At 41.1% G+C, this 19,127-nt stretch overlaps 1 protein-coding gene across 2 annotated transcripts; it reads left to right on the plus strand.

Annotated features, from left to right (window-relative positions):
* Positions 1 to 347: 347 nt before the first annotated feature.
* Positions 348 to 7,734, plus strand: LOC110066052 (acid phosphatase type 7-like). Of its 2 annotated transcripts, none has more exons than XM_020773252.2 (12): positions 348 to 693; positions 1,185 to 1,295; positions 2,121 to 2,217; positions 3,251 to 3,296; positions 3,739 to 3,805; positions 3,905 to 3,993; positions 4,415 to 4,487; positions 4,807 to 4,854; positions 5,070 to 5,120; positions 5,785 to 5,896; positions 6,941 to 7,097; positions 7,396 to 7,734. In XM_020773252.2, exons 1-12 carry the CDS (start codon positions 421 to 423, stop codon positions 7,571 to 7,573), a joined length of 1,302 nt encoding a protein of 433 aa, XP_020628911.2. In that variant the 5' UTR covers positions 348 to 420; the 3' UTR covers positions 7,574 to 7,734. The 2 variants fall into 2 exon arrangements, with proteins under 2 accessions (XP_020628911.2, XP_020628910.2); XM_020773251.2 differs by lacking the exon at positions 6,941 to 7,097 and adding an exon at positions 6,449 to 6,608 and having other exon boundaries at positions 349 to 693.
* Positions 7,735 to 19,127: the final 11,393 nt, after the last annotated feature.

Consider the following 19,127-nt stretch of genomic DNA (forward strand, 5'->3'; position numbering starts at 1 on the left):
AAAGATAGGAAAGTGAAATATTTTGTTCCAGTCTAGCCTGTGAAACCACCCCTCCCTCCTAACCCCCCCCCCCCCCTCCTACCCTCCGTTCCCTCTTGGCCCTTCCAGCCGCGCTCAGACCCTTGTCAAACAACATCACTTGGAATCTGAATAACGAAAGATCCAAAAATATAAAAATCTGTTTCCTCCCAGACGCGGTTAGCTGCCAAGTAAATTAGACCGGGGAGGAGAACTGGGTTGAAGAAAAAGTGGCGCTTTTTATGGTTATTGTTCACATCCCATTGTGCTGGCCAGAAATAGCTCCACATCAATCACATTTCAGCCTCGTGAACGTCACATGAGCTCACTCCCGTCGTGAGGTCGTGATCTTTTCAGCGTAGCATTCGTTCCGCAGGGACAAGTCTTCGATTGCTTTTGACAATGACTCGTTCTATGTTTGCTGTACTCCTCATTCATCTCCTGGTCTACTGCAGTTACGGAGAAGCAGACGATAACAAGCCCGAGCAAATACACGTCGGTTTTACGGGAATTTCCAGCGAGCGAATCGTTAACTATGTGACTCCCTCGCCGACCTTGAAGCCAGAGACAATCGTGGCATATGGCACGAGTCCTAACACGTTAAACAAGAAAGTGACTGGAGATTCGTTCGTGTTTGGTACCGGAGGACATAATTTTACCATTCATAATGTGAAGGTATGAACGTTAGAAAAATTCATGTTGCTCAGACACCGGCCGGCTCCACTTTAAACTTTATAAGAAGCATTTTTTGTATCACTTTGTTAGAATGCTGAACAGGGACATTAATGTATTTCAGTATCGTTAAGTTCGTTAAGTGATTTTGAAACTGAAAATGTTTATTCGTTATATACATGAAAACCTTCACTCCATTAGGACTTAAGCGTCTGGTTTCGATTCACATGAATTTTCATCAACTTCCGGCTCTAGGAAGCGTCGAAAATCGAGGTCAGCTATTCTTTTAAAGTGATCGCCCGTAATACACAAACCATGCTATTGCTGGCCCTATAATGTTCGGAAAAAATTCGATTATTTCCATCTTGAATGCTTCCCAATTAGGAACGAAAGGGTGTCCATTTAAATTATTACATAACGGATTTGCATAATTCCCAGGTTGGGATTTACAATGTCACGCAATTTCTTTACTTAATTTATGTCACGTCGTGTAGTTGACAGGTCTCGAACCAAACACCCGCTATTACTACCAAGTTGGTGTCCCGGACGATGGAACAAGTGAAGTCATGTCTTTTCAAACTAAAGACGGAAACCTAGTCTTCGCGGTGAGTACAGTAATAACTCTTCTCTGTTTTCATGTCACGCTCGCGTGCGCAGGTCACGCATACGTTTTCCGAAAATTTCGGGACTTTTAGTGCAGAGTTTTTTTTAAAAAATGTGAGGGTTTGTTTTTCAATTGTAATACACCAAGAAACCAAGTTGTCAAGATGTGAACACTTGCGCATCGGCACTAATCTTCAGTGACGTTCATCCAGGCGTTCATTAATTTCAAGATTATCAAGCCTTCTATTGAACAGCTTATCTAACGGTGGCTTAGTACCAGGTTTAAGTCTGCATACGAGCCAAGTGGCCCATCAGGCCGGAGCTTATTCCGGTTTCTGTAACATGAAGCGACTAGGAGTATTTCTACTCCCCCCTGGATGGGATGCTAGTCCATCGCAGGGTTAGCCCCTGCATTAAATTCGCCGGTACTCATTTGTACACCTGGGTCACCAGGGTTGAGAGAAACACTGTGAGAGTAAAGTGTCTTGCCCAGGAACACAACACAGTGTACCGAGCCAGGGCTGGAACCCGGACCGTCCAGCGCACTAACCATGAGCCCCACTGCGCCTCCACAGGTTAAGGTTTAGAATTTTCAATATTGCATTGCAAGATGAAAAGCGTTGTTGTGTGCGAACTTTTTTATTTTGCCATGAGGTTATTTTGTTTTGCCGTGAGCTTTTTTAATTTTGGCGTGACACCTACGGGTCACCATACTCGACAAACTGTAAGAAAATTCTGTTGGCGCTATTAGGTCTTTGTTACCAGTTTTGGAAAGATGGTTCAGTTTCAGGATTCCATTGTGACCTCGTGCTTAATTTTTTTGATAGGTATATGGTGACATGGGCTACACAAATTCTGTCAGTCTTAATCGACTCATACAGGAAGTGAACAGCGGAGGGTATGACACCGTAATTCATGTCGGAGGTACACTGTCTATATAAAAGACATATGCGTGGTTTTCTGCGTAACCGGCATGTCCCCGTTTGTCACGCAAGGGTAGGAAAAAAGATGGCGGCTGTACATTTTACCACAATACCTTGCTAACCTAACACAACCATATTTTGGCAGTATTTGTTCCTGTACTAACGACATTTTGTATGCTATGTTTGAAGATTTAAGAACTTTTCTACGCGTTTTTATGAGCGTTAAATTTTACGTACGCTACGAATGAGCAAATGAACGAGTCGCCATCTTTTTTCCTACGATGGATTGGCCTGGCTCGATGACCAGTCGACAAACGATTTGTTACTAGCTTTCCTATCTTTGTCCCTAAGAGATGTAGAACTACAACATATCAGAAATCTTTTTTTTATTAGAACAATCAGAATCCGGAACTTACTGACCGGCAGAATGGACTTAGCTAATGCTGCTCTGGCTAGTTTCAAATCACTTCTTCTCGTGCTGTCAGAATGAACTACAATCCGGACAATCCTCGAACATTTAAAACCATCTGTTTGAATTGCAACTCCACAAGATTTCTAGACGTACCAATAATGTGCTGCATGTAATGTGCTTTTTCTTTCTTTCTTTTTTACATATATTTTATTTCTGGGCCCGCAGTAATTGGCTACCTAGCTGTTTCAATGTCCCTGCCAAACCTCTACAAAGCTAATAAAATAGAAAAATAAATAAAAAAAACATTTGGGATGTCTTGGACGAGTCTGTCATACTGTGAACCTGTGCGTCAATCTTTCTCCCACTTTTCACCATTTCAGTGTCAATCGCAATTCTTCTTTCTGATTCCAAATATTTCTTATAATATTTATATTATTGTAGTTCTTGGAATTTCGTGGACATCATGATATCGGCCTCTATGTATCTGTGTGAAGATGCGTTGATACTGTCCATGTAAACAATTCTGGTCAGTTGTAGTTTCCTTCGATTTGAGTTTTATTTTGACCTCTATGGAAAAGGTCATTGAGTCTTTGTAACTTTATAACGTCTTTTTTTATTCCAGATATGGCCTACGACATGTACGAAAAAGACGGAGACACTGGAGATAAGTGAGTAAGAGAGATGTAGCCTCGGGGAGAAAATTTCTTCTATACTCGGTATTTATAGATCACCAGTCGGACATGACTTCTGCAAGAGAGACGAGTGGTGGGAAACCGAACCCAGTAGAATCTTATCTTCAGGAACAGAGTTCATTGATCGGTATCACTTCTGGAGCTCTTCGTTATTCGCCTTTTCCGTGTGTCTTTTTGTTCTAACAAGCCAGTCTACGCCTTCACTTTCTTTTCAGTTTTTATACAATACAATACATGAATTTATATAGCGCTAATTTCCAGAGGTCAGTGGCGCTTTACAATGTTTGTAATTAAATTTATGTTGTTTTGTTTCTTTTCTTCTCACTCAGTTCGCGTTGTTCTATGCTTTTGTTCGGTATTTGTATTTATGTTTTGATGACTTAGAGAAGGATTAACTTTGCTTTTTTAAATCTTGCAGCTTTATGAGGTCTATACAGCCCATTGCCACAAAAGTACCCTATATGGTTCTCCCAGGAAATCACGAGGTACTGTTTCCTCTTTTCACAAAATAATTTTTTTCAGCATACCGGTAACAACAACGCACGCTTTATTCAATTTGGCTAACAGTGTTTTTTATCTTTTAGTATAAGTATAATTTCACCCACTACCTTCATCGTTTTTCTAACATGGAGCTGGGTGTTGGACAGACGAGCGGAAGTGAGACGAGTCTTTGGTAATTCATCTTTTTCCATAAAAATCTTTAATCTCTATCAAGTAACTTTGATTCTTGACGCTAATTAATTAACGTAGCTATAGAAGAAACGCAGCATTTGGAAATTAGTCTGTCCTCAGACCCTCTATGTTGTCTTGAGTACGTCGAGATCGTAAGCTTAGCAAAATATTAACCCGGCGCGTGGGATATGAACGAGCCAGAATGCAAAGAGACGTTTGTGGACAGACGTTTTGGAAATAAGATTGATGATCATGTGCACTATCGTAAAAAATACCTAAACTAGAACAGTTACACTGCTAAGCCAGAACCGAAAGAAAGAAAAAAGTAAATTGATCAATTCTGATCAAAAAACAGTATTAGCACGTCACACTGCTTCTTTCAACCACCGAAGTATTGTCTGACTGTTTTGTCTTTATTGTAGGTGGAGTCTGGATATAGGCCTCATTCATTTCGTAGGTTTTGACACTGAAGTGTACTACTATTACTCTGATAAGGTATTAGGAGCCTTTCAACTTTTATGCATGTTTTGGCTGTCTCTTGAAGCACGGTCAAAGAAATTTCTTTTAATTCCGATCTTGTCAGACATCGGTCAGTTATTAAGAAAAACTCGTTTAGTTAGAAACAGTGCTAAGGGCGTAACTAATTTTAAACTGATGGAACACTATACATTAACCGCTTTTAAGGTCTCGTCATTTTCTCTTGCCGCTTTAAAATAATTAGGGAACATAGACTTCTTATGTGATGAATACGGTACCAGTTTTTGTGATTTCCTCAAAAAGACGTTCAGTGGCTAATGTGTGTTTTTTGTTGCAGGGTCAAATTCAGAGACAACTCAACTGGCTTGAGGCTGACTTGATTAAGGTGAAGTCTAATTACAAAACAAAAGGTCAATTTTTGTATTAAATATGAGCAATAACCCCAGACGTTGACGGTTTGTTTTGTTTTTTTACCCTGTTAGCAGTCATACATCTCACCCTAACTCTGTTTACTCTCTAAACTTTTTTGGCCCCTCCATCTGTTTTCACATTAGTTTGTTTGTATATTGTTTTGTCGTTTTTGTTCTGTCCTATATAAAGGCCAACCAGAACAGAGACAAGACGCCATGGATTGTTTCTCTTGCCCACAAGGTACATTTGGTTGCCAATGCTTCAATGATGAAAGTGTTTTCTAATGACTGTTGTGAAACCAAAATTTAAGCCACAACATCTTCGAGCCTCGTCACAATTGTTGAAACAGGTCAGCTTTATTTTCCCTGTGCCCCCGTGTCGATGTTATCTACGAGAAAATTAGGCCGCACTAAGATATCCCAACGTTGATTGGGAAGCTGGGTGTTTCAACAAAATGTTACGAGGCTTGACCGATCACGGCAGTCCAAATAACGCACTGATCCGATCAGAACCAGTAATAAACACGGGAAAACGAGTGTAAGCAACAGTTTTCTGAGATGTTCACCAGTCACTGACCAAGCTGATCGGAATTTATTTAACGAGAGTTAAACCCCAGACCTCCCGCACAATAGCCGGGCTGGGCACTCTACACCTCGGAGAGGCGGCTAGACTTGTGCTTCACTGGACCTTACATTACTTCAGTTTTCTACGGAATTTGCCAACAGTTTCCCTCTAGACTAGCTCTTCCTGCTTTAAGATTGCCTCAGTAGAACTTAAGAAACGATCCGTGATTAAATCTTCGGAGAGATTCTAGAACGGGTTATTTGACCTCTTTATCTGGTACGTGCGCTTTCTAATAACTACGATATAAACCGTTGACTTAAATTATTTCATATCACTGTAGGCGTGGTTTATGGAGAAGACAGACTTCTCAGATTTTGGACCTCTTATGCACAAGTATGGTGTCGACCTACACTTATGTGGCCACGCACACAACTACCAGCGGCTTTACCCAAGTAAGTAAGAAAAGCATAAGTGCAGCGAATGTCGCGAAACCCAAATACTATTGGTTCTGGTTTGTACATACTGACTGCCGTATAAGTTCTAGCTGTAGCTTATTTAAACCAGTATAAAAGAACTGACAAACGCAACTTAAACATTGACATTTTGTAAGAAACCACTTCAATTCCATGAAAACATGGCCTTAGTTGTGGTAAACTTTCAGTTATTTTACAAGAACAATAAAGTATGTTTCTTGCACCACTGTAAAAAGTTTCAGTGGCCACTTTAGACGATATACAAACTTTGTCGTGTGCGTTTTTTTTTTGAGCTCTCGTTGTCCGTGTCTTACAAAAACAACTTTCATCATTTGCAATATCTGAAGCTGCGATTTGTCAAGCGGTAACATGTTTCACAATCATGCGACATTGCAGCGTCGTACACCACCGCGGTGATCGTACGCCAGGCGCCGGGTTGCACCACTAATCAATTCTTGTCGTAAGCTTCTCAGTGCCACATGTTCTATTGTCTTAATCGACCCCAACAACGCATTGTCGTTTTGTACCTAGCTTACAACGGAAGCGTGGATAAACCAACGGACAATCATGTTTATGTAAATCCCAAGTTCAAGACAGTGATTGTGGCTGGATCTGCGGGATCTCACGAGAAACTCTCAAACTGGACCCGGGCACCTGATTGGTTGTCGGCAAAATACATCTACGACTATGGGTAGGTTGGTTGGGAAGTACATTAAGACTATGGGTGGGTTGGTGGGGACGAATATCTGCTACTATGGGTAAGCCAATGGGGATGGGCCTCAGATGACAAAAGGTAAGCTCGTATCTTGGGAATTTCCGATCGTCCGTGACGGCATCTCCGACCCCCCTTTTTTTCCCTCAGAAATCAAGATTTAAATCGGAAGTTCGTTCTGAAATTTGACATGTGGATGTATTTTGCCAGATATCAGGTGCCAGAACATCACTTTTCACTTTTTGTTGCGAACGCAGTTGGGAAACATATCTATTCAGCTGTCTTTAACCGACACTCCGTGTTAATTTCAGCGTACGGCGGTAAACTGGATAACCAAACCAAAGAACACGTTTATATTAACCCAGCTTACCTGACGACCATAGTAGCTGGATCTGCGGGCTCAAAGGAAAAGCTTTCAAGCGGTTCCGCGCCTAAAAAGGATCTGGCAAAATACATCGAAGATTACGGGTCAGTACAATAACCATAGGTTGTTCATTGGGGTGGGGTGGGAGAAGCAAAGCAAGGGGGTGGGAGTATTATGACTTTTTTCCTTTCTTGACAGTCGATAACGGGGAGTGTGAACTTCAGTTCTGGATAAACATAACTGACAGTACGGTTAGCTGGGGTGTCCGAGAATTTATTTAGCCGTCAGTTTTTAGCGTAACGCGACAACCTAAATGTCGGCTGTCTAAGTAACGTAAGAATTAAGTCAGTTTAGAGTTGTTTTAAGTTGTTTCAATTTGGCTTTTTTTCATTCCTTCTCCAGCTATGGCCACCTGCAGGCCATTAACAGGACCCATTTATACTGGACTTGGGAGAACACCCATGAAAATGTACGGTCTGTGATGCAGGACTATCTTTGGATCGTGCAAGAGCACCATGGCATGAGGGGCCTCTACCAAGAAAAGTATGAACTCCCGAACGAGGAAGACATTCAAATATGATTTTTGAACGAATACAGTAAAAGTATATAGTAGACTACGGAAAAGCCCTTGTGTGAACAACCAATTTCAGTAGCCTTTTTACAGTTTATGTACTACGAAATTACTTGTTGCCTGTTTTCGAAGTAGAAAAAATAAACTAAAATAAATCTGCGCATTACTTCCATGCTGTCCGTTCATAAACCGAATCTCGATTATGTGAAATTTTCCCTGTGGTCCTGAATTGTATTTTCTATTCAGTCGTTATTTCAATTATCCGAACTCCCACTTATCCAGATTATTTAGCGAGTCCCAACCACGCGGAAACGGGCTTTGAAGTGCTTTGAATGTATTCTGCGCATAACTGATTTTGCCTTTGCCATCTATGTGCTACCATGTAGCCTATCAGAACGCTAGAGATCCATAACACAGTACCATTTCGTCCGTGCGCACGTTCGAAGGTGTTTAAGAGCAAGTGCACAGAAAAATTGAGCAAAATGCCAAAATCGTGGGCACGGCAAAAAATGAAACCAGTCTTAATTTTCAATTTGTAATGAGGTATTGACAAGTTTTCAATGGTTTCGGGCTTTCGTTCTCCAAATACGGCCGGGTTTTCGAATTATTTGAGAAAATCGATTTTCGCACTCTCGCTGGCGAAGGATAGCAGGATAATTAACATAAATTGACATTGTCGTAAATGTCTTTGCGCAAGTAGTAAAGCCTATAACATCTGGAAGAAAGAAAGTAATTTAAAAGGAGAAGTATCTGACACTTTATTTATGCCTACTTTTTGGTTTTAGATGATGCTTCTTGCTACGGCAAAACACTTTCTTTGATAACTGAGGCTTCACCATAGTCTCAGCAAATCGAGTTTCACTTCATAATTACAAACCAACTATTCGATATGTGGCCATTGTTCAATTGGGCTCGTTTTTTCTGGTTACAACGTGTCTAAGTGTTCTCCTTACACACCATATAAAAATTAGTCTGGGTTTTTACGCGAGCGCTTTATAAAACGCCTTCGAAAATTGAGTAATCTCACTAAAATTTAAACCAATTAGCATATTCCCGATACTTGACACTTCAGCGCAAAGACGCTTTTCAGCCGCAAAGGCAGGTTTTGAACTGATGAAATTATAGCGCTGAAGTCTGCTTCAAAGCTTAAGAAGGCTGACTTACTTTTACATGCCGTCCTGTTATTCTCCATTTTGTGCTGCGGTCTACATGCGGTAACTTACCGGTAGTTCATTCGGTCAAGGGTAACGATTTAAAGTCACGGTAACGTCAGTCCGTGATTCTCCTTCACAAACAAATGTAAGTGTGTGTGTGTGGGCGGGGGGGGGGGGGAACAGGGAGGCGGGGGCCCGGGAGAATAGGGGGCGGGGCGGGCGAGAGAAAGGGCGGGAAACGGCGGGAAACGGCGGGAAACGGGAGAGGAAAGGGTGGGAAGTGGTAATTCTAAGAAGGAGGGAATCTTAAATTAAGCATTAAAATACTTTCAAAAACAAGAATCCAAAATCATGTCTTTGACTTGTAGTTGGCTTTGTGATCTTCTGTACAAAAGAGGACGGATATCCGTTGGAAACAAGTACAGGTGACAGATGTTTCTTCTCTCCAGCGATTACTGATGGTTTGGTCACAAGACGTTTAGCGCCTTTGCGCCTATTTTCCTGTTTTGGAACAATCTCGTTCCGGGAGCCTTCGTTGCCCCTGTCCAGCGCTGGACAAAGGTAACGAAGGCTCTGGGAACAAGATTGGTTTTGGAACTGTTAGGCAGATTACTTGGTGTATTTTCTTAAGTGCTCGCTCCTCGCAAATTCGGATGAGTGCACCCTGGGTTAACCAATTAAAAAAAGCAGGGCAGAGAGGGGAGGGGGTGGGGGGGGGTTAGTGCTAAATAATAATTATAATAATAAACAAAATAGATAGCAGAAAGAAGTTCTCTACATTTCATGCTAAGTAAGCTCTACAGGCTGCTGCCATTAGGAAAGCCCCCCTCCCTACTCAAAAAAAAAATCAAAAGGTAGCGGAATACAGGCGTTCAAAACTGCTGGCATCTTTTTAGAAAATCGGACAGATATACAGATTTTCCAAAAACACGCCCGCTAGTTTGGTGCTATTTTGGTGCAAAGTCTTTAACATGGTTTTCATAAATCCAGACATATATTGGTACAGAATGTCCCAAACTGGTCAGGGAATTCCCTAGTTTGACTCTAGATGCTTTAGAAAGATCGACAGAAATTAGACACGCTCATTTTTCGGCCTTTCTGGGTCATCCAGGCTTAATCCGTTCAAATATATATCTGGATTTATGAAAACAGTGTTAATGAAATCAAGCGGTTTTTATCTATTTTTTATTATTATTATTTATTTATTTATTTTTTTTGCTTTCCTTATGACAGCCGCCTGTAAATCTTACCTAGCATAAAATGTAGAGGACTTCTTGCTGCATGTTTCATTTATTTATCTATTTTTTTCATTATTCATCGCTTCCCCGCCCTCCCCCCGCCCCCCCCCCCCCGCCCCTTTTTCAATCGGTATTAAGTTTGGCCCAGACTACACTCGTCTCAATTTCAGTTTGCGCGGTGACTCTGAGAAGGAGTCAACCGATCAGCGTTCTGTATTTGCTGTCTAAAGGAAGTCTGCCCGAGGACATCATTAAGTCCAATGAAGGCCCAAGTCTAACGATTTGCTAGCAAGCGTCGTCCATTATCGTACGTGAGGCGGGCCTGAGGAGATGTGCAAACTGTACGGGTCACATTCAGTCCCGTAACAGTAGGCCGTTTTCCCTGTGGCGATAATGTTGTGCTTGCTTTAGACAGCAAAAATCTTTAGCCACATCAATTTAGGGCTTAAACGTGCAATGGACGAGACATTTCTAGCTGCTGTTGGTGCTATTTGCTCTGAACTTTGATGTAGCTAAAGACTTAGAAAAAAATCTGTTGAAATCTGGATATGCCGTTCCGCGCTCGACAAAAATCAAGTACATCCGGGACATTGCTATTTGCGAGCAAAACATGGCCACGAGCAGAGTGAAGAACATGAGTTCAAGCGCTGATCGTGAGTAGAATTTCCTTGTTTTATCAATTTTTGGCGTTTTCGGCTTAGCTAACTATCAGAACTGTCTGTGATTCGCTAGCGCGGAAGAAATTTATTTGCGTGGCTTCCGGGCGATAATTGACGTAACGAGAACATGTTGAGTGTTCGCTCACTGCTAACTATGGCCAAGTTTGGTTGAAGTTCAATCGATTCTCGATGTAGGAAGCTCTTGCTCAGTCCATTTAGGACGATGCAGGCCTTTAGAAAGCGACAGATTAGCTCTCCGCCGCGGTTTTGATATCCGTGCGTTCGTGTTGATTTAGACTCCAATTTCATGTTAAAAGCACTCTTAATTAAATTCTGCAATTCATGATTCAACGAAAAAACAGTGAATTTAGTCTTCCTGGCCTCAAAAGGCATACCGGAGAGTTATTTGCTGTTATTTGAGCTACGTGAGCCTTGTCCAAAGCTAGCTCTAGGACAGAATTGTATCAAGATTATCAGTGACAAGTCAAATTCTGTGGCTATGTTTTTGCGAATCCAGACAGATATATATATCGTAATATCTCTTTTTTCTGTTCAAACCAAATTACGAGTAAAAAGACCGTTTAAGAAAGCACATCAAACCCCCCTGACCGTAAAATACCCAGCTAGCCACGCTACTTTTTGATGACTGATCCCTTTTATCAGCTAGTACACGATAGGCAAAGACTTTTAAAAGTACGGATCTTAGGCCCAGTTCAGAGGCCGAACTTTCCTCGAGCCGAACCAAATACATTGAATTAATGACATGAAAAGTTCGGTGTTTGAATCAATTAGAAACGGTTATTCAATTTGGAACGGCCCAGCCGTTCTTCCGGCCTAACCCAGCCGGGAATTTCGGCTTTGGAACGGCTTTGATTCAGACGTCGAAATTTTCATGAGCCGAACCTAATGCATAAATTATTATAACGTATTTTAAAAGCAGTTTTCACTTTGCCTAAAAATCCCTGACATTTCGATGTGATTTGGTTAAAACTAAATAAAGTTCGCCGTCTAAATCAACAGGTGCAGTTTTGATGATTTGGCTCGATCCACATTCGAATTAAGTTCGGCTTATGAAAAGTTCGGCATCTGAACTAGCCCTTACAGAATTCAACGTTATCAGTTTGTTTTGTTTTGAAAACCTTAAATAATGGCCTTAAAAGAACTGTAGAACTGAGCAAAGCTCTGTCATTTTTTCATGGCACATTTGCCAATGGAAGGTTAGCCTGTCAATAAAAACTGCATTTCATGTGCATATAGGTAGCGTCAAATTTGCTACCCAACTCAAGGAGTCCCCCTGTAGCCCAGTGGTTACATTTCCGCGCTTCGGTTCGGAAGGGCATGGCGTTCAGCCGCAGAGGGACTCCAAATTTTTTTTTTTGTCCACTTTTTTTTTTTCTTAAACGTTATCAGTTTGTTTTGTTTTGAAAACCTTAAATAATGGCCTTAAAAGAACTGTAGAACTGAGCAAAGCTCTGTCATTTTTTCATGGCACATTTGCCAATGGAAGGTTAGCCTGTCAATAAAAACTGCATTTCATGTGCATATAGGTAGCGTCAAATTTGCTACCCAACTCAAGGAGTCCCCCTGTAGCCCAGTGGTTACATTTCCGCGCTTCGGTTCGGAAGGGCATGGCGTTCAGCCGCAGAGGGACTCCAAATTTTTTTTTTTGTCCACTTTTTTTTTTTCTTAAACGTTATCAGTTTGTTTTGTTTTGAAAACCTTAAATAATGGCCTTAAAAGAACTGTAGAACTGAGCAAAGCTCTGTCATTTTTTCATGGCACATTTGCCAATGGAAGGTTAGCCTGTCAATAAAAACTGCATTTCATGTGCATATAGGTAGCGTCAAATTTGCTACCCAACTCAAGGAGTCCCCCTGTAGCCCAGTGGTTACATTTCCGCGCTTCGGTTCGGAAGGGCATGGCGTTCAGCCGCAGAGGGACTCCAAATTTTTTTTTTTGTCCACTTTTTTTTTTTCTTAAACGTTATCAGTTTGTTTTGTTTTGAAAACCTTAAATAATGGCCTTAAAAGAACTGTAGAACTGAGCAAAGCTCTGTCATTTTTTCATGGCACATTTGCCAATGGAAGGTTAGCCTGTCAATAAAAACTGCATTTCATGTGCATATAGGTAGCGTCAAATTTGCTACCCAACTCAAGGAGTCCCCCTGTAGCCCAGTGGTTACATTTCCGCGCTTCGGTTCGGAAGGGCATGGCGTTCAGCCGCAGAGGGACTCCAAATTTTTTTTTTTGTCCACTTTTTTTTTTTCTTAAACGTTATCAGTTTGTTTTGTTTTGAAAACCTTAAATAATGGCCTTAAAAGAACTGTAGAACTGAGCAAAGCTCTGTCATTTTTTCATGGCACATTTGCCAATGGAAGGTTAGCCTGTCAATAAAAACTGCATTTCATGTGCATATAGGTAGCGTCAAATTTGCTACCCAACTCAAGGAGTCCCCCTGTAGCCCAGTGGTTACATTTCCGCGCTTCGGTTCGGAAGGGCATGGCGTTCAGCCGCAGAGGGACTCCAAATTTTTTTTTTTGTCCACTTTTTTTTTTTCTTAAACGTTATCAGTTTGTTTTGTTTTGAAAACCTTAAATAATGGCCTTAAAAGAACTGTAGAACTGAGCAAAGCTCTGTCATTTTTTCATGGCACATTTGCCAATGGAAGGTTAGCCTGTCAATAAAAACTGCATTTCATGTGCATATAGGTAGCGTCAAATTTGCTACCCAACTCAAGGAGTCCCCCTGTAGCCCAGTGGTTACATTTCCGCGCTTCGGTTCGGAAGGGCATGGCGTTCAGCCGCAGAGGGACTCCAAATTTTTTTTTTTGTCCACTTTTTTTTTTTCTTAAACGTTATCAGTTTGTTTTGTTTTGAAAACCTTAAATAATGGCCTTAAAAGAACTGTAGAACTGAGCAAAGCTCTGTCATTTTTTCATGGCACATTTGCCAATGGAAGGTTAGCCTGTCAATAAAAACTGCATTTCATGTGCATATAGGTAGCGTCAAATTTGCTACCCAACTCAAGGAGTCCCCCTGTAGCCCAGTGGTTACATTTCCGCGCTTCGGTTCGGAAGGGCATGGCGTTCAGCCGCAGAGGGACTCCAAATTTTTTTTTTTGTCCACTTTTTTTTTTTCTTAAACGTTATCAGTTTGTTTTGTTTTGAAAACCTTAAATAATGGCCTTAAAAGAACTGTAGAACTGAGCAAAGCTCTGTCATTTTTTCATGGCACATTTGCCAATGGAAGGTTAGCCTGTCAATAAAAACTGCATTTCATGTGCATATAGGTAGCGTCAAATTTGCTACCCAACTCAAGGAGTCCCCCTGTAGCCCAGTGGTTACATTTCCGCGCTTCGGTTCGGAAGGGCATGGCGTTCAGCCGCAGAGGGACTCCAAATTTTTTTTTTTGTCCACTTTTTTTTTTTCTTAAACGTTATCAGTTTGTTTTGTTTTGAAAACCTTAAATAATGGCCTTAAAAGAACTGTAGAACTGAGCAAAGCTCTGTCATTTTTTCATGGCACATTTGCCAATGGAAGGTTAGCCTGTCAATAAAAACTGCATTTCATGTGCATATAGGTAGCGTCAAATTTGCTACCCAACTCAAGGAGTCCCCCTGTAGCCCAGTGGTTACATTTCCGCGCTTCGGTTCGGAAGGGCATGGCGTTCAGCCGCAGAGGGACTCCAAATTTTTTTTTTTGTCCACTTTTTTTTTTTCTTAAACGTTATCAGTTTGTTTTGTTTTGAAAACCTTAAATAATGGCCTTAAAAGAACTGTAGAACTGAGCAAAGCTCTGTCATTTTTTCATGGCACATTTGCCAATGGAAGGTTAGCCTGTCAATAAAAACTGCATTTCATGTGCATATAGGTAGCGTCAAATTTGCTACCCAACTCAAGGAGTCCCCCTGTAGCCCAGTGGTTACATTTCCGCGCTTCGGTTCGGAAGGGCATGGCGTTCAGCCGCAGAGGGACTCCAAATTTTTTTTTTTGTCCACTTTTTTTTTTTCTTAAACGTTATCAGTTTGTTTTGTTTTGAAAACCTTAAATAATGGCCTTAAAAGAACTGTAGAACTGAGCAAAGCTCTGTCATTTTTTCATGGCACATTTGCCAATGGAAGGTTAGCCTGTCAATAAAAACTGCATTTCATGTGCATATAGGTAGCGTCAAATTTGCTACCCAACTCAAGGAGTCCCCCTGTAGCCCAGTGGTTACATTTCCGCGCTTCGGTTCGGAAGGGCATGGCGTTCAGCCGCAGAGGGACTCCAAATTTTTTTTTTTGTCCACTTTTTTTTTTTCTTAAACGTTATCAGTTTGTTTTGTTTTGAAAACCTTAAATAATGGCCTTAAAAGAACTGTAGAACTGAGCAAAGCTCTGTCATTTTTTCATGGCACATTTGCCAATGGAAGGTTAGCCTGTCAATAAAAACTGCATTTCATGTGCATATAGGTAGCGTCAAATTTGCTACCCAACTCAAGGAGTCCCCCTGTAGCCCAGTGGTTACATTTCCGCGCTTCGGTTCGGAAGGGCATGGCGTTCAGCCGCAGAGGGACTCCAAATTTTTTTTTTTGTCCACTTTTTTTTTTTCTTAAACGTTATCAGTTTGTTTTGTTTTGAAAACCTTAAATAATGGCCTTAAAAGAACTGTAGAACTGAGCAAAGCTCTGTCATTTTTTCATGGCACATTTGCCAATGGAAGGTTAGCCTGTCAATAAAAACTGCATTTCATGTGCATATAGGTAGCGTCAAATTTGCTACCCAACTCAAGGAGTCCCCCTGTAGCCCAGTGGTTACATTTCCGCGCTTCGGTTCGGAAGGGCATGGCGTTCAGCCGCAGAGGGACTCCAAATTTTTTTTTTTGTCCACTTTTTTTTTTTCTTAAACGTTATCAGTTTGTTTTGTTTTGAAAACCTTAAATAATGGCCTTAAAAGAACTGTAGAACTGAGCAAAGCTCTGTCATTTTTTCATGGCACATTTGCCAATGGAAGGTTAGCCTGTCAATAAAAACTGCATTTCATGTGCATATAGGTAGCGTCAAATTTGCTACCCAACTCAAGGAGTCCCCCTGTAGCCCAGTGGTTACATTTCCGCGCTTCGGTTCGGAAGGGCATGGCGTTCAGCCGCAGAGGGACTCCAAATTTTTTTTTTTGTCCACTTTTTTTTTTTCTTAAACGTTATCAGTTTGTTTTGTTTTGAAAACCTTAAATAATGGCCTTAAAAGAACTGTAGAACTGAGCAAAGCTCTGTCATTTTTTCATGGCACATTTGCCAATGGAAGGTTAGCCTGTCAATAAAAACTGCATTTCATGTGCATATAGGTAGCGTCAAATTTGCTACCCAACTCAAGGAGTCCCCCTGTAGCCCAGTGGTTACATTTCCGCGCTTCGGTTCGGAAGGGCATGGCGTTCAGCCGCAGAGGGACTCCAAATTTTTTTTTTTGTCCACTTTTTTTTTTTCTTAAACGTTATCAGTTTGTTTTGTTTTGAAAACCTTAAATAATGGCCTTAAAAGAACTGTAGAACTGAGCAAAGCTCTGTCATTTTTTCATGGCACATTTGCCAATGGAAGGTTAGCCTGTCAATAAAAACTGCATTTCATGTGCATATAGGTAGCGTCAAATTTGCTACCCAACTCAAGGAGTCCCCCTGTAGCCCAGTGGTTACATTTCCGCGCTTCGGTTCGGAAGGGCATGGCGTTCAGCCGCAGAGGGACTCCAAATTTTTTTTTTTGTCCACTTTTTTTTTTTCTTAAACGTTATCAGTTTGTTTTGTTTTGAAAACCTTAAATAATGGCCTTAAAAGAACTGTAGAACTGAGCAAAGCTCTGTCATTTTTTCATGGCACATTTGCCAATGGAAGGTTAGCCTGTCAATAAAAACTGCATTTCATGTGCATATAGGTAGCGTCAAATTTGCTACCCAACTCAAGGAGTCCCCCTGTAGCCCAGTGGTTACATTTCCGCGCTTCGGTTCGGAAGGGCATGGCGTTCAGCCGCAGAGGGACTCCAAATTTTTTTTTTTGTCCACTTTTTTTTTTTCTTAAACGTTATCAGTTTGTTTTGTTTTGAAAACCTTAAATAATGGCCTTAAAAGAACTGTAGAACTGAGCAAAGCTCTGTCATTTTTTCATGGCACATTTGCCAATGGAAGGTTAGCCTGTCAATAAAAACTGCATTTCATGTGCATATAGGTAGCGTCAAATTTGCTACCCAACTCAAGGAGTCCCCCTGTAGCCCAGTGGTTACATTTCCGCGCTTCGGTTCGGAAGGGCATGGCGTTCAGCCGCAGAGGGACTCCAAATTTTTTTTTTTGTCCACTTTTTTTTTTTCTTAAACGTTATCAGTTTGTTTTGTTTTGAAAACCTTAAATAATGGCCTTAAAAGAACTGTAGAACTGAGCAAAGCTCTGTCATTTTTTCATGGCACATTTGCCAATGGAAGGTTAGCCTGTCAATAAAAACTGCATTTCATGTGCATATAGGTAGCGTCAAATTTGCTACCCAACTCAAGGAGTCCCCCTGTAGCCCAGTGGTTACATTTCCGCGCTTCGGTTCGGAAGGGCATGGCGTTCAGCCGCAGAGGGACTCCAAATTTTTTTTTTTGTCCACTTTTTTTTTTTCTTAAACGTTATCAGTTTGTTTTGTTTTGAAAACCTTAAATAATGGCCTTAAAAGAACTGTAGAACTGAGCAAAGCTCTGTCATTTTTTCATGGCACATTTGCCAATGGAAGGTTAGCCTGTCAATAAAAACTGCATTTCATGTGCATATAGGTAGCGTCAAATTTGCTACCCAACTCAAGGAGTCCCCCTGTAGCCCAGTGGTTACATTTCCGCGCTTCGGTTCGGAAGGGCATGGCGTTCAGCCGCAGAGGGACTCCAAATTTTTTTTTTTGTCCACTTTTTTTTTTTCTTAAACGTTATCAGTTTGTTTTGTTTTGAAAACCTTAAATAATGGCCTTAAAAGAACTGTAGAACTGAGCAAAGCTCTGTCATTTTTTCATGGCACATTTGCCAATGGAAGGTTAGCCTGTCAATAAAAACTGCATTTCATGTGCATATAGGTAGCGTCAAATTTGCTACCCAACTCAAGGAGTCCCCCTGTAGCCCAGTGGTTACATTTCCGCGCTTCGGTTCGGAAGGGCATGGCGTTCAGCCGCAGAGGGACTCCAAATTTTTTTTTTTGTCCACTTTTTTTTTTTCTTAAACGTTATCAGTTTGTTTTGTTTTGAAAACCTTAAATAATGGCCTTAAAAGAACTGTAGAACTGAGCAAAGCTCTGTCATTTTTTCATGGCACATTTGCCAATGGAAGGTTAGCCTGTCAATAAAAACTGCATTTCATGTGCATATAGGTAGCGTCAAATTTGCTACCCAACTCAAGGAGTCCCCCTGTAGCCCAGTGGTTACATTTCCGCGCTTCGGTTCGGAAGGGCATGGCGTTCAGCCGCAGAGGGACTCCAAATTTTTTTTTTTGTCCACTTTTTTTTTTTCTTAAACGTTATCAGTTTGTTTTGTTTTGAAAACCTTAAATAATGGCCTTAAAAGAACTGTAGAACTGAGCAAAGCTCTGTCATTTTTTCATGGCACATTTGCCAATGGAAGGTTAGCCTGTCAATAAAAACTGCATTTCATGTGCATATAGGTAGCGTCAAATTTGCTACCCAACTCAAGGAGTCCCCCTGTAGCCCAGTGGTTACATTTCCGCGCTTCGGTTCGGAAGGGCATGGCGTTCAGCCGCAGAGGGACTCCAAATTTTTTTTTTTGTCCACTTTTTTTTTTTCTTAAACGTTATCAGTTTGTTTTGTTTTGAAAACCTTAAATAATGGCCTTAAAAGAACTGTAGAACTGAGCAAAGCTCTGTCATTTTTTCATGGCACATTTGCCAATGGAAGGTTAGCCTGTCAATAAAAACTGCATTTCATGTGCATATAGGTAGCGTCAAATTTGCTACCCAACTCAAGGAGTCCCCCTGTAGCCCAGTGGTTACATTTCCGCGCTTCGGTTCGGAAGGGCATGGCGTTCAGCCGCAGAGGGACTCCAAATTTTTTTTTTTGTCCACTTTTTTTTTTTCTTAAACGTTATCAGTTTGTTTTGTTTTGAAAACCTTAAATAATGGCCTTAAAAGAACTGTAGAACTGAGCAAAGCTCTGTCATTTTTTCATGGCACATTTGCCAATGGAAGGTTAGCCTGTCAATAAAAACTGCATTTCATGTGCATATAGGTAGCGTCAAATTTGCTACCCAACTCAAGGAGTCCCCCTGTAGCCCAGTGGTTACATTTCCGCGCTTCGGTTCGGAAGGGCATGGCGTTCAGCCGCAGAGGGACTCCAAATTTTTTTTTTTGTCCACTTTTTTTTTTTCTTAAACGTTATCAGTTTGTTTTGTTTTGAAAACCTTAAATAATGGCCTTAAAAGAACTGTAGAACTGAGCAAAGCTCTGTCATTTTTTCATGGCACATTTGCCAATGGAAGGTTAGCCTGTCAATAAAAACTGCATTTCATGTGCATATAGGTAGC

Source organism: Orbicella faveolata, unplaced genomic scaffold (genome assembly GCF_042242905.1).
Source record: "Orbicella faveolata isolate gen_17 unplaced genomic scaffold, um_ofav_v1 contig_26, whole genome shotgun sequence".
Taxonomy (NCBI): Eukaryota; Metazoa; Cnidaria; class Anthozoa; order Scleractinia; family Merulinidae; genus Orbicella; species Orbicella faveolata.

Bases quoted from the DNA above. Each gene is read 5' to 3' on its own strand.
- LOC110066052 (XM_020773251.2), top strand. From the start codon at position 421: ATGACTCGTTCTATGTTTGCTGTACTCCTCATTCATCTCCTGGTCTAC. The intron at 3,806-3,904 runs GTACTGTTTCCT...TTTATCTTTTAG, and splicing joins TTCTCCCAGGAAATCACGAG to TATAAGTATAATTTCACCCA. The intron at 5,121-5,784 runs GTACATTTGGTT...ATATCACTGTAG, and splicing joins TTGTTTCTCTTGCCCACAAG to GCGTGGTTTATGGAGAAGAC.